Here is an 18,094-nt window from a genome sequence, read left to right as displayed (position 1 = left end):
CACAGATCGGTAAAGAACCATGGGAACATCTGAATTTATTTTATTTATTATGAGCTTTGGAAAAAGTTTTAAAGGGGCTTGTCCTTAAAAATGTGAATTAAAAAAATACCGCTCTAAAAAAGTTAAAAGAAAAATCATATTCCCCTTACCAAATCTTTGTGGCTTCTCTTCACAGATTCCTCACAAGTCTTTGTGATTTATCTTCCTGCCGGGACAGACTTGTGACCACTGCAGGCCAATCAATGATTAGTTCTACAGACATGTGACCTCTGCAGCCAATTACTGGCCACAGGGGACCTCTGTGGCCAGTGATTGGCTACAGCAGTCACATGCTGGAAGCGTTAGAACTGGCGGGGAGCCGAGGCTTTGTTAGAAAAGGAGCAGAGGATATGGTAATTTGGTTATGATTATTTATTTTATTTTTTGTGTGCTAGGTGCAGGAATCTTTTTAAAAGGGTAAAAATGTAAAATGACACCAATTAAATTAATACAAAATTAGGATTTTATTTATCTTTTTTCTTCCCCCCCTGTGGGATTTTTGTTGTTCTTTTTTTTTTTTTATATAAACAGAGACGTGTTGTTTCTTTCATCGTATTACTTAGGGAGCTTAAGTGCTTCCTGAACAACAGGAATGAATAAAGGGTCACTTGTTTCCGATGTGCTGTTGTTTATTAGCCCATGCTGGGAGTTGTAGTTATACAGGGAGAACAACAGGGATCAGATCAGTTCGGATGCAGCGCATTTGCAAATGTATGAATAGAACAAGATTACGATACATGTGCAACTGCAAATTGTGCCCATCAGTGCCGGCGCCTGGGGAATTTATTCAGAATTTTCAGCCCTCGCTGAAGACGAGAATTTCCTTCCTTCTCCGCTGTAGATGTTTGTCTCAGGGTGCCCCCCTGTGGATCTAGTACTCAGGGTGACCTTAGCGAGCAACGCTTGGTAGTCTCTGCTCAAACACACCACAGCTACCATCTAAATTCACCGTCGTCACTGATCTGCGAGCACAAGCCCCGCTGCTTCTGCTAAAAGATCTTTAAATACAGGCAAAACCCTAATAAAACTTCCAGACTGCGATGTCTCATTGATCTATGAAAGCAGCGAACGGCATAAATGAGACTGTGACCGATCAGCGTCCCCCTGTTACAAACAGGAAGGAAAAATTTTTTTTTAAAAAATTGCACAAAGCAACAAATTAAAAAAATGCATATATATTTATTAATATATATATATATATTTATTAATATATATATATTTGTTAATATATATTTATATATATATATTTATTAATAAATATATATATATTTATTAATAAATATATATATATATATATTTATACATTTATTAATATATATTAATATATATATATATATACATACATATATATATATTAGTAAATTTATATAAAATATATATATATATATTAATAATAAATATATATGTATATATATATTTATTATTACTATTATTTTTTTATGGAAATTGGGAAAAATGTATTAACTTCTATCTTGAGAGCTCATCCTACAAATTTACGAAGCTCACAACAATTAAATGGTTCATGGAAAATAGATAAATATAACCATATAATTACCCGAACTCATTTTTTTACACCCTTTTTATTAGAATTTTAAGCGGATGGAAATTAATTACTATTTTTTTTTTTTATTTGACGGTTCACAGACAATAACCTGTTTCAAAACTAGGTGCTGGGTCACTTATTGATGAGATGTAATATACAAGAGTAGATACAGGCTAGCGTTTCGTTTTCCCTGCAGCTCCCCCGCAGGAGGAACTGAGCATTACACATTTTCCGTATTAAATCAATGGGGCTGTTGATGTAAAATGCACAAGTGCAGAGTCCTCCAGAGCGAGGGAGACTTTTTGTAAAACTCCTGTTTGTGGACCTTGTCTCTATTAAAGGGGTTATCTTCAACATCAACATTTATTCGCTACCCGGACTGTCCCTATCACTGATTGTGAAAACAAGCGTCAGCCTTGTCTGATCATCACTCCTGTTCATTACCTCTCACAGACCCCGGTATTCAACCCCTTTAACCTTGAATTCCTTTTTTTCGTAAAGCACCCAACCCCTTTAAGAGGGGTCACATCCAGGTGGAAATATGCAATGATAAATACCCCATTACCCCACTATAAACGATAACGTATCCAGGGCCGGACTCACCTTCTGCCTGCTGCTGTCCGAGCTGCTTCTTGCGTTTGGCTTCAAGGACAGGATTCTCGTACTGCGTTTTCCTGTTTATGTGACTGTGGAGGAAGAAGGCGACGTCATTAATGGCTTTTATGGACGGACAGGAATAAGGTGCACGGAGGCCGCTACATTCACATGACGTGAATTGTCAGGATGTTTATCCGGTCGTAAGGGGAAAAAAAAAAAAAGAAAACCCAACAAACAACCTTATAAATAACCCCCCCCCCCCCCTGAAACAGCGCCTCCGTTAGCTATGGGTTGTGTCTGGTATTGCAGCTCCAGGTTCCAGTGTATCAGGAAAAGCCCAGAAGGAATTCCAGGAACACCCAATTTAAGACCTCATTCAGATGTCCGTTTTTTTTCTCAAGCAGAGGAAAGACAGACCGATGATTCCGATCAGAGTGTTGTTCGAGAGTCGTCCGTTTTTCCCATGCGTGGAGAAAAGAAAAATTCTTGACAGATTTCATGTGGAGACCCAATTGAAAAAGATACAATCTTTATTAATATCTCTAAAAAAAAAAAAAAAGACACCAACAGGTGGTACTTACACTCCACCGTCTTCTATGTGACTGCACTCTGATGACATCCGAGTGAGGTCCGATTTTTTTTCACAGAACCATAGATTTGCTTTGCTAATAAATCGGACATGTCTCCGTGATTTTACGTAGACCATTCAATCCAGCAAAAATTAGGGACATGTGAATGGCCCCATAGACTATCACCAAAGTCAAGTATGGCACTCGTACGCGAAAATCGGACGTGTGAATAAGGCCTCAGGCAAACTAGCATTAGCCATGCTCGTTTGCGACTGGTTTCATGAGACAGTCCCATGCAAAATTCGGAAGGTAAATAATGGCACATAAGTGGTGCCATGTAAAAAAATAAGGTGACCCTTCCTCCTAATCTCAGACAACCATTAGTTATTTATTTTTTTTCAAAGTAGCAGTGATGTATCTAGCGCTAAAAATCCAAGAAAGTGCACGTGCCCCAAACTTCTGTCCAAGCGCCCCCGAGCGCGAACTGATACCGATACAGTTGGCTCCACGCCCCACTTTTGATGAACCAATGTATACAAGCTGCAGTGAAAAGCAATGAGGATTACTTACTCTACATAGTAGACTCCATAAACAGGATCTTCAATCTTCTCCCACCCGGCGGGTAATTCTAAGAAATAAAAAAAAATGAAAGAATAAAAAAAATAGAAAAATAAAAAATAATAAAATGGACCATTTCATTCTTATATATTTTTTATATCACAGACCAAGAAAATGTGATATCAGAAAGCACCACCCCCAGGCGTTAGAAACTAAAAGAGCCACCTTGTGCAGCAGTAATGCTGCATTCTGACAAGGTGGCTCTTTTAGTTATTGGTGCTGTAAGTGCCGAAATAATGCGTTTTGTAATTTCTCCAAAATACCTTTCTTCAGTCCTGGAGGCAGGTCTTTCCCCCCACTGCTGCACACGCGACACAGCCGTCACTCAACTGTCTTCTCGGCGCCGGGCGCCGCCCCCTCCGCGCTGTTTTCAAATCATCCAGCGCCTGCGCTCTTTTGTCCTGCCTGGGGCAGGCGCAGTGAGCGCTGACTGCGCCTGTGCACCCGACCTGCTTGTAAATCCCAGCCCCGCAGTGTGTTATGATTTATTCACATTGCGGGGCTGGGATTCACAAGCAGGGCGGCCGCACAGGCGCAGTCTACGAGACTGCATATGAGGTCAGACGGGCAGCGCTCACTGCGCCTACCCCAGGCAGGACAAAAAAGCGCAGGCGCCGGATGATTTGAAAACAGCGCCGAGGAGGCAGCGCCCGGTGCCGAGAAGACTTGAGTGACGGCTGCGTCGCGTCTGCAGCAGGGGGGGAAAGACCTGCCTCCTTAACTGAAGACAGGTATTTTGGAGAAATTACAAAATGCATTATTTCGGCATTTACAGCACCAATAACGAAAAGAGCCACCTTGTCAGAATGCAGCATTACTGCTGCACAAGGTGGCTCTTTTAGTTTCTAACACCTGGGGAAGGGGGGGGGGACAGGTTCCCTTTAAGTTGAAGAGGTGGGGTAGGGTTGGGATGAAGATTGTGGTGAGGTTTGGGATGAGATTGGGTCAAGAGATGTGATCTGGAGAGCAGAGAGGAAAGATGGTCTTCTGTAATGGTGGTGAAGCTGGTTTTGGAGGAGGGCTACAAAGTTTTGAGGAGGGGCTGTGGGGAGTGCAAGTCAAAGCCTTTTCTGATGTTATCGATCTCTTGCTTGAAGAATGAGGCAAAGCCTTCAGCTGAGATGAGAGAACTGAAAGTGTTGACTAGCCGTTTAGGGTTGTGTGACAGGGAGGATATGAGAGGTAGGTTTGTTTAATTGAAGTGAGTGTGGACTTTAAAGTAGTGCGGGACTGTTCAAATGTGATGGAGTGCTCGTTGGAATAGGATCTTTTCCATCTGTGCTCAGCAACCCTGGAAGCCCGCCTCAATTCTTTAGTCAGGCTGGTGTGCCAGTGTCGCCTGTTGATTGTGCGACCCCCATTCGAGAGCTGCAGCTGTTGTGATGTTATATAAAGTGGTGGCAACATCTGCCTGGAGTCAGGAACCTATGTCTGCAAGAGGGAGAAGGGACTCTGAGTGTAAATCAAGGTGTTTGAGATTTCTGTGAGTGTGTTTAAGTTTGTGGAGTGGGGATTGTGCACCTGGAGAAGAGAGGGAAGAGAATGTAAGTATGTTATCGTCAGACAAGGGGGGAAAGATGGGTTAGAGAGGTTAGATAGGTAGCAGAGACTGGTGAAGTGTGCAGCCAGCTTTGTGAGTGGCTGGGGAGGACCATTGAGCGAGGCAGAAGGAGGAAGTGAGAGACGCTTAGAGACAGCTGAGTGGGAAGTGTCAGTGTGGATATTGAAGTCCCCCATGATGACAGTGGGGATTTCATCGGAAAGGAAATGAAGTAGCCAGGTGGGTGAAGTGGTCAAAAAAGGGTAGTGGCAAGTAAATACTAGCATTACTATTTACTTTCTGTAGGGTATACGCTCATTTTGTTTTTTTTCTCGGTTTAGACTATGGGCACTGCATTACTGATCTATAACCCAGACTTCCCTAATACCGGCACATGCATCAGCTCTATCAGGCGGTATTAGCATAGCAGTAATTAATGCTATTCCATCATTTTCCCCCCAAGTCCTAGCAAACAGACCTCTACAATATTGCTGCGTGTGACTAAAACCCCAAGAAGCATATTGTACATAGGAGGAAAGTGCAGAATACACATTTACACAGTAATATTAGCAGATTTTTTTTCCCGCTCCGCCATAAGGGTAGAAAATGGCGCAGTCTAAACTCCAGCACAACACAAAACACACACGGACTAATAAGAAGATGTTTTCATTCCCGTTTGGCTCCAGACGAGAGGCAAAACCCACCGACAGATTTGCATAATCTGATATTTAATGAGACGGGTGGGTGACTGAATACGTAATTAGGGACAAGTGGATTGGTTGTAGGTGGAGATTACAAAGAATCTAAAGCCCTATAGTGTCAGCAACATTTTGGGGGGAAATTAAAGAAGATCTGAGTCTTTTCTGTTACTTCTAATATTCCTCCATAAAATAATCTTTTATTTCCTATCGAATAAAGTATTATATTCTTGATGCGTTTTGGGCAAAATTAATTTTTTTCTAACGCTTCAAAGGCTCAAGTTGAGGCAAAAAGTCTCTTGAACGCTATGCATTGATTCAATTATTCTACAAGTAATTCCTTCCATTACGATATGCACATTTGACACCATCCCTAGTTGTGAGCATCACTCAAATAATCAAGTGCTGTCTGTATTCTTCTACTTAAAGGGGACATTTCATTTGGCTTTAAATCATTTTTCTTTTACCCGATATAAATGCCGCTGTTCTCCTGAATCCGGCGATGTTTTTCTTTTGTTCCTGCGCCTCTCCTTTCCCGAGATACGGCCTTCTATTCCCTGTACATAAATCTAATCTTTTAGCCACATGGGCGTTGGCCTCAATTCTTCTCAGTGGGAGTTTTCTCGAAGACCACGCCTTGTTGGCCAACAAGACTAGATTTATATACAGGGAAGACAAGGCCATATCTCAGGAACGGAGAGGCACAGAAACAAAAGAAAAACATCGCCGGATTCAGGAGATACAGCGGCATTTACACCAAGTAAAGAAAACAAAATTGTGTTTATAGCAAATAAGTCCACCGGGAAAAAGAGAGGAATGGTAGGAATCTACGGAGAATACAAAACATTAACTAAATCTTTGTCTGAAAAAGATACATTATAGCCTGTATTTTAGTGACTTTACTGGGTCTGTGTTTCCTGCGCTTTCTTAGGAGTCCAATAGCTGCACCTACAGGACTCCCAATCCCAATAGCTCCGCCTACTGGACTCCCAATCCCAATAGCTCTGCCTACTGGACTCCTAATCCCAATATCTCCGCCTACTGGACTCCCAATTCCAATAGCTCCGCCTACTGGACTCCCAATCCCAATAGCTCCGCCTACTGGACCCCCAAGCCCAGAGGAAGCAGGATTTAGATGAATAAATAAGTTATACTGAATTTTTTCCAACAAAACGTATATATCAATCTTCTCAGCTCTTTATGCTCTAAAATAAGCTACCGGCTGACTGGACAACGTTTTGACACATTCCAAATGTACCAGGGAGACCTGAGCATAGTGGGAAAATATATGATTATTCCAGTAGCTCTTTAGATTTTTTTTTCACACCTTCAGCCAGAAATCTAAAAATGCCCAAAGGGTTCCTTGCCCCATAGATAGAGTCAAGTTTAGTACTATAAACACAGGGTGATAGTCGGGATGCGGACTAGTCACAGATTTTGCATTAGGGCCCGTATGTTACACCTCCGTAAAGAAGGCCAGTAACTAACGCAGAATGAAATTGCTGGGCTGGAGCGAAGACTAATAACATTTGCATTTACATCAATTATAAAATCGCCATTACGGTGTTCTAGTTATGGGTTGTAATCCGTTATAAAATCTGGGTTACAGTCAAGTTACAAAATCAAGCAGAGACACAGAAGATAAATTTGCTCGAGATTCCGTGGTTAATTTTTCTTTTTCCCGTCCGTGACAGTTTTTGCATATTTCTGTTTATTAGCCCAAAATATATCACATCGGCCTAAACGCGCCGTGCGTGCGGAGCTTCTGAAGGGGACGTCATAAAGAGCAATTAGTCCTGTTTAATTCTCTATTAGTTCCCCGAGAGTGTATGACTGTGGCTCGCTCTAAATTAAGAAGAAAATATTAAAACGCAATGAAGCGACTCAGAATTTGCAGAGCTGCTAAACAGTCTAATAAATATTCCTATTAAACTGACTTATCAAGAAAAAAAAAACTGGAGGAAACAGAGAAGAACTTTGGGCAACAGCCTTGAGTGAACCTTGTTTTTTTTTCTCCATATAAAGGAAAGTCCTCCGAACCCGACGATTTCTGCAGGACCAGTCGATCGTCCGACGGCAGCGGCTTTCTCCTCTCTCCTTCACGTTTGCGCTGTCCTGAGAGAGCACTCGGGTCTGTCGAACCAATAATCGGCAGTTTTTCATGCCTTACCAAGTTTTAAGGGTTTTTTTCCTTTTTCGGAAAACCCTTCTTCCCCGACTGCAGTTTGTTTTGAAAAAAACAACCGGAATTATCCTTTACTCGGCCTCCGCGGGTCCGGTGCCGAGTCTCCTCCTTTGCTCTTGGTGTCTTATTGTCTGCAGCGCTTTCGTTGTGACGTCAGTAACAAACACTCGGAGTAGCGGTGGAGACTCCATGCTGGACCCAAAAAGGGCAAGTAAAGTTTCTTAAAACCCCGAATCCAGAAAACCCGTTAAGGTGAAAAATTTGTAGAATTTTTCCAAATACAGTTAGAATCCTGGTACTCCAAGGTTCCGTGGTGCACCATGACCTTTACCGACTATTTAGGGACACAACGCCACCCCCATCCAACTACTATGCCGGAGCTGTAGAGGAGCCCCATGTAAGGATTCGTTGTCAATGGAAGATAAGTCACTGCCATAGTGTCTGGCAGCAGTTTCCTTCTTGCTGAAAACACAACCAAGTTGAGAATTCGCGTATGGGGAACGGGGGGGAAAAGGAAGGTCTGCTGCAGCGCCAACACGCGCCGGACAATCTTATGTGCATGGATAGAAAATTGTAGAATTTGTCAGTTGGGATCTTGGAGTCCATGGAGCACCAAAAACCCTACTGAATTTCTCCTGGCACAGCGTCACTCCCGTCCAGGTACTATGTGTTTCAATTAACCATGATAACATGCTTTACGCACCAGAAACGTGTTGGTATTTTTCATTGCTCTAAGCCGATATGGATATTTTTTGGAATTTTAACATCTACCAATAAAGAAGATTTTTATGTCCATGGAGTTGGATCTCTCCTCTTTGCTTCCAAGCTCAACCAACCCCCCACAATTCCCTTTGAAATGGGTCAAAAATAAAAAATCTACAGAAAATCCTGGAACGCTCATATCAAGAGCCATTCTGTGGGGTTTTATTGTAAACTTAAAAATAAAAAAAGTCTTCTGATCTACACAAATTATCACCTATCCAGTGGATAGGGAATAACTGTTAGATCGTGTGGATCTGACCACTGAAAATCCACCGATTGCCCGGAGTTCTCAGTGTTCCGCCAGCTAGGAGGAGCTGACGGAGAGGAAGTTGAGCATGTCCCATTCAAGTCTATGGCACAGATATCATTTTAATAACACTCCATCTTATTTTTTTCCCCAAAAAAATCATAGTATGAATGTGTTCACATAATGGCATTGGTGTTAGTAAGTGTTAGAGTACAGTCTAGATTTTCTTTATGGATGACAAAAAGACGTCCACATACAAGAACATGAAAAAGAATGAAGGACCTGTGATCTCTACAGACACTTCTGTTTTAGGACATGTTTGTATTTTTTGCTAGAATTCTGCAGTGTTCCGTCCTTCTGTGGTTCCTCATGGGGAAAAAAAAGCAAAAAAATTGGGGTTTACGACTCTCCATATCAATAAAATGCGCCCTTCACGATTTGATACGGTCCAATTAGCGCTGGCAAGGTCAGACTGTGTAGATCAAGAGTGGTGAACTTCAGGTCCATGGGCAGTTTACGACCCTCGATGACCTTTTATCCGGCCCCCGGGCAGACTCCTGGGGACCGCAGTGCCCATTAATTTCTTCTTGCACTGCGAGCATGCGCACGCAGTGTTCACGCTGAGGAGCGTGCAATGAACGATTACCTCCTGACACCAGTGCCAAGGTCAGGACGTACTTTGTGGGCGGAGTTAGCACCATTTGTACGGCCCCCGAGGGATAGTAAAATAATCCAAATGACCCTTGGCAGAAAAAAAAAAAGATTCCCCACCCTTGGTGTAAAGACTCTGGGTAATGCCCAGATGTCACAGTTAACTTGGTCCCGTGCTCTAATAAAAATGCTCCATAATTTCTATTTTATAAAGGAAAGTATTTAGAACACTAAAAATGCTGGGAAAGCTAACTTTGCATGTTTCAAAATAAAAAACAAAACAAAATCCTCATTGTAAAAATCACAAAATTGAAAAAAAAAAGTAATGTTAATTTTTGAAAGTAATAAAAATAAAAGGTAGATGCATGGTCACATGATGCTTTTTGACCAATCAGATTACATGCTTCCATTAACTGTAAAGGCTGACCATGAGTCAAATGGGAAATTATTATCTATTGCCTTTAAATGAGCACTAATTTGTTTAAAATAAAAAAATATATAGGGTATATAAACAGTAAAATATCACGTTTGCAGCTGTGAAAGGTAATAAAAAAATGAAGAGGGACAAATTACCTAGTTCACTGTCCAGTTCCTCGGTGTGGACCCCTTCTTCTCCAAGGCAAGAGCAGTAAATGAGACAGAGAGATTAAAAGAAAATAAATTCAGATACCGACACCAAGTTGGAAATTCCCATTAGTAAAAAAAAAAACAAAATAAAAAAACTTAAAACCAATGTTAACAGGTTGACACCATCTAATCTGGAAAGTTAACATCAATAACAAAAAAGATGAAACTTTGTGATGTGTGATGGGTTTTCAAGTGTTCAAATTATTCTGTTTAAAATTATCCAATTTACGAAATTTTAAATTCGGGACTGAAAATTGTAGAAAATTAGTACAATTTTTTTTATATTTTTGATTAAAAAGTCTAAATTTACGATAAATTTGGTAACGTATAAATAAGTAGAAAAAAATCAAGAGGGGAAAAAAGTCAATAAGGCGCAACTTGGAACAGATCATTTACAAACAAAAATTTTTGGCTAAATTTGGTAAAAAATTCTGCCAATTCAAAAGCAAGGAAGATACTTTATAAATGGTCGGCTTTTGGAATCCTCTTTTAGAGATCAAAAATATTTCAAAATCAGAGAGAATCAACCTGCATGTAGAATAGAACAGTCTCAGAACTTTCCCCATAGTTTCAGGCTGGAGCTCCCCACCTAGAAAAGTCTCAGGCTGGAGCTCCCCACCTAGAAAAGTCTCAGGATGGAGCTCCCCACCTAGAAAAGTCTCAGGCTGGAGCTCCCCACCTAGAAAAGTCTCAGGGTGGAGCTCCCCACCTAGAAAAGTCTCAGGATGGAGCTCCCCACCTAGAAAAGTCTCAGGATGGAGCTCTGAACCTAGAAAAGTCTCAGGATGGAGCTCCCCACCTAGAAAGTCTCAGGATGGAGCTCCCCACCTAGAAAAGTCTCAGTATGGAGCTCCCCACTAAGAAAGTCTCAGGATGGAGCTCCCCACCTAGAAAGTCTCAGGATGGAGACCACCGGTCTACAGCATTATGTGACCTTGCATTTTCATCTAACCTAAATAGAACTACCACAAAATAAATGGATTATAAACCACCATACAGTAAATCTCAGCATCGGACCTGGATTTTAGCAAGGATGAGAAATACTTTGACAAATGAATGGTTAGTAAGTATGAGAAACGAACAATGGACAGGAAAAAAAATACCATTCCTAAACTGTACGGAGTTTGGTATGATCTAGCGCCACTCTTGTCTATTGGTGAGGTTTGGTATTGCAGCTCAGCCTATTCACTTACTGAGCTGTAATACCAAATACAGCCCCTTGATCGAGTGTGGCACTGTTCCTGGAGAGAGGGAAAACATAAAAAAGTCATTTTTAAAAAAAATTCTAATATGACCTCTCTTGTTTAAAAGGGCTGCATAAAAATGTTTAAAATTACATCTGCAATCTTACAAAAAAAATTGCGCCACACGCCTTTGGATGTGTCTGGCATTGCAGCTCAGCCTCATTCACATCAAGTGATCTGGCCTGCAATACCAGATTCAACCTGTGATCACGAGTGGCGCTGTTTTTTAAAAAAAAAATTGAAAATGCCTTTAATTTTGTGCTTATGCTTCACTTTACTGAAATCATAGAATTCCTGTTGATTTTTTAACATTTTCAGCATTTTGTTTTTGCAAGGCCTCATTTTAAAGGGACCAACAGTGTTTTCTAAAGGTTTTTTTTTTTTGCCTCATCTTACAGGGACTGTCATTGTAAGAAAACCCATATTTAAAAACAAAGTAAACTTTCCATTACCCAGAAATTAACTGTTTGGCCGCTATTACACGTCTGACATTCCCGCTGCAAGCAGGGACAGTGATGTATGGACCAGCGGCGGGTCACCTGGGTTCGGGGCTGAAGACCCTGCAGTCGGTCCGATTATCGCAATCCGTTCTGTCGAAAGTGTGAAATTGCTAGGGAAATCCTCATATATTCATGGAGGGCTTCGTTCCTCCACAGGCAACCCCTTTAAATTGTATGTTAAAGCAGTCCAAAGGCGTCTACTGTGAATGAAAAACCTACATTCTTTGCTTTTTTGTTCCGCTTCATATTTTTATGACACTAATGAGTCGGCTATTGTAACACGGGGAGCTGTAGGAGACGACTTAATGAATACCGAAAAACTTTTTATGTGGCACATGGGGTATATACGAGTAATTCAATAGGCGGGAGTAATTGAGCATTACAGAATAAGACTTGATTTAATATTTCTAATTCCAGAGATAGGAATTATAGGACAGAAGTATTTAATCTCCATAGCTAGCTTTCATGTAGACTTTAAACGTTGCGAGTGCAGGACACAAAAAAACCTAATTTGACAAATGTATCTTTTTATTTTGATTTATTTATTTATTTATTTTAAGAGTCGTCCAACTAGTTAAATTTAATTGGAAGCATATAATCCACAGATACATAAAGTTTACTTATGGCTTTTATTTCCCGACACTCTGGCTACAGTAGGTCACACCTTGATTGGTTAATGATTTTTCACAAACTTTTTGAATGGGATAGATTTGCTAGAATAGCTTTAGCCTACTTCACACGATAATACAAATTTGGGGTTTAAATACTTTACAAAAGTTCTATTCTTTTTCAAAAGTTTAAGTCCAGCTTTAATGGGAATCTGTCATCAGTTTTTTTTCTCTCTATGTAATCCGAGAGGAGTATGATCTAAGGGCAGAAACCCTGATTCCAGAGATGTGTCACTTACTGGTCAGCTTTTTACACTGTAAATAAAAAAAATCAGGGTTTTATCAGCAGGAGATTATCGCTACAGGAGTAGGGATCTCTTGCCTCCGGGTCCAATCACGCCTCCGCTTCTGATTAGCAGCTTTCGGTGAGTCTATAAAGGCCAATTAGGAGTATGGGAGGGGATATGCAGGGATCAGCATTCATAGAAAACAGTGATTGTTTCACACCTGCTGCACCCAGTAAACTAAGTGATACATCGCTGGAATCAGTGTCTCTGTTCCTACATCATGCAGCTGTCAGATGGAGCAGCAAAAAACTGGTGATAGATTCCCTTGGAGCATATTTCATTGTAACTAAACTTTTTTTAATTTAATTATTGATCCGTTTAGAACCTTTGTAACGTGCTCCTTTACCTTATCTTGCTTCTATCTGTCTCAATCTCCATACTGTTTTACCTGCCTTGTTCATGCACTTTGAATAGCTGTTTTGAGCTGCAGGTCTAGCAATTATCTTTACACTTTTGCAATCTTTTCTTCTGCCTGCTCTCATGCTCAGACAAAATTTACAAACTTTCTCGCCATCTAAGCATGGGGAAGTAGAGCAGAGGATTTTTACTAGTCTTGCCGTTTAAAACAGCGATTCTAAGTGCATGGACAAGGCAGGTAAAACAGCGATTCTAAGTGCATGGACAAGGCAGGTAAAACAGCGATTCTAAGTGCATGGACAAGGCAGGTAAAACAGCGATTCTAAGTGCATGGACAAGGCAGGTAAAACAGTGATTCTAAGTGCATGGACAAGGCAGGTAAAACAGCGATTCTAAGTGCATGGACAAGGCAGGTAAAACAGCGATTCTAAGTGCATGGACAAGGCAGGTAAAACAGCGATTCTAAGTGCATGGACAAGGCAGGTAAAACAGCGATTCTAAGTGCATGGACAAGGCAGGTAAAACAGCGATTCTAAGTGCATGGACAAGGCAGGTAAAACAGCGATTCTAAGTGCATGGACGAGGCAGGTAAAACAGCCCTTTCAGCACAGAGTTTAGAAGAAAAAGAAGCAAGATAAAGTGATGGATTCTATTACAAAGGTTCAGAACTTTGCAAAGACTAATCAAAAAGTAATATTACGAAAAAAAAGTTTAATTACTCTTTAAAATAGAAACTGCCATCCACCAAGGCTCTTAGGTTTGGAGGACCATAAAATTAATGGATGATAACAATACCGGTTGACTTTACTGGTTAAGCATTCATTCTTGCATTTTCTCGAAGGGTCAGCTGAAATTTATGAATGGGGTCGTCTACTCCCAACAATCCTTTTTCAAACTAAAGAGAGATGGAAAGTAGACACAAAAAAAATCCCGGGTTGCAGATATTTTGGATTTCTTATATACGAGACCCTGTGAAAAACTTTTTGGGCTCAGTATATAACAAGCACATAGAATAGCTTTAGTGCATTTATTGGTCGCCAAGTGTTTGACTTCTCCACCTATAAAAGGCGTAATCCAAAAAATACACCACCGAGACATCAGACATTTAACACGAGTTTAGCCACCGTAAGACAAGGCTGTTGGTGATGAGAAAAAAAACATATTGTACTTTATAATAGTGGTAAAACTTATTCGATATGACTTGCGTTTACTTGTGAAAAAAAAAAAACGGAAATTTGGTGAAAATTTTTAAAATTTAGCAATTTTTAAATTTTTAGTTTTTATGCCCTTAAATTAGAGAGTCATATCATACAAAATAGTTAATAAATAACATTGCCCACATGTCTGCTTTACATTAGCACGATTTTGGAAACAATTTTTTTTTTGTTAGGAAGTTATAAGTATAAGTTAAAAATTGACCAGCGATTTCTCATTTTTACAACAAAATTTGCAAAACCATTTTTTTTAGGGACCACCTCACACTTGAAGTGACTGAGGGGTCTATATGACAGAAAATGCCCCAAAGTGACACCATTCTAAAAACTGCACCCCTCAAGGTACTCAAAACCACATTCAAGAAGTTTATTAACCCTTCAGGTGCCTCACAAGAATTTTTGGAATGTTTAAAAAAAATTGAACATTTCACTTTTTTCACAAATTTTTTACTTCAGATCCAATTTGTTTGATTTTACCAAGGGTAACAGGAGAAATTGGAGCACAAAAGTCGTACAATTTGTCCTGAGTACGCCGATACCCCATATGTGGGGGTAAACCACTGTTTGGGCGCATGGCAGAGCTCGGAAGGGAAGGAGCGCCGTTTGACTTTTCAATGCAAAATTGGCTGGAATTGAGATCGGACACCATGTCGCGTTTGGAGAGCCCCTGATGTGCCTAAACAGTGGAAGCCTCCCACAAGTGACCTAATTTTGGAAAGTAGACCCCCTAACGAACTTATCTAGATGTGCAGTGAGCACTTTGAACCCCCAATTGTTTCACTAAAGTTTAGAATGTAGAGCCATGAAAACTAAAAAAATCTTTTTTTTCCACAAAATGATCTTTTAGCCCGCAATTTTTTATTTTCCCAAGGGTAACAGGAGAAATTGGGCCCCAAAAGTTGTTGTCCAGTTTGTCCTGAGTGTGCTGATACCCTATATTTGGGGAGGAACCACCGTTTGGGCGCAGGGCAGAGCTCGGAAGGGAATGAGCGCTGTTTTGGAATGCAGACATTGATGGAACGTCTCCGGGCGTCACATTGCGTTTGCAGAGCCCCTGATGTACGTAAACAGCAGAAATCCCCACAAGTGACCCCATATTGGAAAGTAGACCCCCTAAAGAACTTATCTGGATGTATTGTGAGAACTTTGAACCCCCAAGTGTTTCGTTAAAGATTATATCGCAGAGCCGTGAAAATAAAAAATATTTTTTTCCAGGAAAATGATATTTTAGCCCCCAAATTTTTATTTTCACAAGGGTAACAGGAGAAATTGGACTGAAAAAGTTGTTGTCCAATATGTCCTGAGTGTGCTGATACCCCATATGTGAGGGGGAACCACTGTTTGGGCGCATGGCAGAGCTCGGAAGGGAAGGAGCACCATTTTACTTTTTCAACACAGAATTGACTGGAATTGAGATCGGACACCATGTCGCGTTTGGAGAGCCCCTGATGTGCCTAAACAGTGGCACCCCCCCCCAATTCTAAGTCCAACCCTAACGCACCCCTAACCCTAACCACACCCCTAACCCTATTTCCAACCCTAACCATAACCCTAACCACACCCCTAACCCTGACACACCCCTAACCCTAATCCCAACCCTAACCCCAACCATAAACATAATCCAAACCCTAACTTTAGCCCCAACCCTAACGGGAAAATGGAAATAAATACATTTTTTTCATTTTATTATTTTTCCCTAACTAAGGGGGTGATAAAGGGGGTTTGAGTTACTATTTATAGCGGATTTTTATGATTGGCAGCTGTCACACGCTAAAAGACGCTTTTTATTGCAAAAAATAGTTTTTGCATCACCACATTTTGAAAGCTATAATTTATCCATATTTTGGCCCACAGAGTCATGTGAGGTCTTGTTTTTTGCGGGATGAGATGACGTTTTTATTGGTAACATTTTCGGGCACATGACATTTTTTGATCACTTTTTATTCCGATTTTTAAGAGGCAGACTGAACAAAAACCAGCAATTCCTGAATTTATTTTGGGGGGGGGGGATGTTTATACCGTTCCACGTTTGGTAAAATTGATAAAGCAGTTTTATTCTTCGGATCAGTATGATTACAGCGATACCTCATATATATCTTTTTTTTATGTTTTGGCGCTTTTACACAATAAAAACTATTTTATATAAAAAATAATTGTTTTTGCATCGCTTTATACTGAGAGCTATAACTTTTTTATTTTTCCTGCTGATGATGCTGTATGGCGGCTTTTTTGTTGCGGGACAAGATGACGTTTTCAGCGGGACCATGTTTATTTATATCTGTCTTTTTTATCACATTTTATTGCACTTTTTGTTTGACAGTATGATGATAAAGCGTTGTTTTTTGCCTCGTTTTTTATTTATTTTTTTTGCGATGTTCACTGAAGAGGTTAACTAGGGGGACAGTTTTATAGAGCGGGTCGTTACGGACGCCGCGATACCAAATATATGTACTTTTATTGTTTTTTTTTATTTACATAAATAAATGGATTTATTGGAAAATATTTATTTATTTATACACTATATTTTTTATTTTTTTTTTACTTTCTAACATTGTCCCAGGGTGGGACATCACTATATTTCATCAGATCGCTGATCTGACACTTTGCATAGCACTGTGTTAGATCAGCGATCTGACAGGCAGTGCAGGAGGCTTTCCGGAGCCTGTTCTCAGCAGGCGCCGAGAAGCCACCTCAGAGAAGGACCCGGAAGGAGCCTTGCGGCCATTTTGGATCCGGGGACTCCTTGGAGAACACCGCAACAATGCGATCGCATCGCGTTGTTCCGGTGGGACAGCGCAGGGAGCCCCCGTCCCTGCGCGATGCCCCTCTATGTCGCTGTCACAACTGACAGCAGCATCAGAGGGGTTAAATGCTAGTGCTGATCGTGGGCATTGCTACAGGGTGTCAGCTGTCACATACAGCTGATCCCCGCACGCGATCGCCGCGGTGCTCACCGTGAGACCGCGTGATCGTGCCACCGTACTAGTACTGCGGTTTGCGGGAACTCAGTTCCCGCAGAGCAGTACTAGTACGACGCATGTCGGGAAGGGGTTAAACATGTAATCTGAGGGTAGCACAAGGTAGGGACTGAGACCCTGATTTCAATAATGTGTGCTGTTGCTTCAATACAATGAGTGTTTTATCACCAGGAGATTATCACTGCTGAACTATCTGCCCACGTGCCTCCTGGTCCAGCCATGTCCCCCACTACTGATTAGCAGTTTCTCAGCTCTACTGTATTGCTAAATCTAAAAACATGTATCACAACTGCTGCGCCCAGTATAGTAAGTGATACATCGCTGAAATCAGGGTCTCTTTCCCTACATTATGCTGCTCTCAGATGAGGTAGCAAAAAACCCAGTGACAGATTTCCTTTAAACAAGAAGTTAAGCTACAGTAGGATCTGACAACAGCAGCTAACCTGCTTGCTGATGAGTTCCGAATGATTACATTTTTTTCGATAATAAATTAGGAAAAAAAAACAATCTGAAATATAAGTGGATATATAAAAAAATAACGGATATATCACACACAAGTAAAATTTGATACCTACTGATTATGTAACCAATTACAATCAAAGGATTTGCATTTTACAAACAATATAAATCTTAAAAAACTTTCTACATCTAAATGAAATAGAACCTGAAAAGAAATTTGTCATCAGGATTTCACGCCCCCAACTTTTGATATGCGCATGTAGCTCTTTCAAATACAAGCCCAGTAATACCTTTACATGGCCGGTCTGTTC

General features: G+C 40.7%; 1 protein-coding gene across 11 annotated transcripts in view; it reads right to left on the bottom strand.

Annotated features, from left to right (window-relative positions):
* The window catches only part of MAGI1 (membrane associated guanylate kinase, WW and PDZ domain containing 1), a 452,701-nt gene that overhangs the window by 79,638 nt on the left and 354,969 nt on the right, over window positions 1-18,094 (bottom strand). For 5 of the 11 annotated variants that reach the window (XM_069736564.1, XM_069736569.1, XM_069736562.1 and 2 more), the window contains exons 7-9: window positions 10,023-10,058; window positions 3,319-3,376; window positions 2,186-2,268 (exon numbers count right to left, since the gene is read on the bottom strand). In XM_069736564.1, the coding sequence (XP_069592665.1) occupies window positions 2,186-2,268; window positions 3,319-3,376; window positions 10,023-10,058 (177 nt within the window). Of the gene's footprint in view, window positions 1-2,185; window positions 2,269-3,318; window positions 3,377-10,022; window positions 10,062-18,094 lie in introns of all 11 variants that reach the window. The other 6 variants (XM_069736568.1, XM_069736561.1, XM_069736565.1 and 3 more) reach the window with 2 other exon arrangements.

The sequence above is a fragment of the Ranitomeya imitator genome, chromosome 8 (assembly GCF_032444005.1).
Source record: "Ranitomeya imitator isolate aRanImi1 chromosome 8, aRanImi1.pri, whole genome shotgun sequence".
Lineage (NCBI taxonomy): Eukaryota > Metazoa > Chordata > Amphibia > Anura > Dendrobatidae > Ranitomeya > Ranitomeya imitator.
Note: the sequence above shows the minus strand (reverse complement) of the source record. Positions and strands in the feature narration are given on the sequence as shown.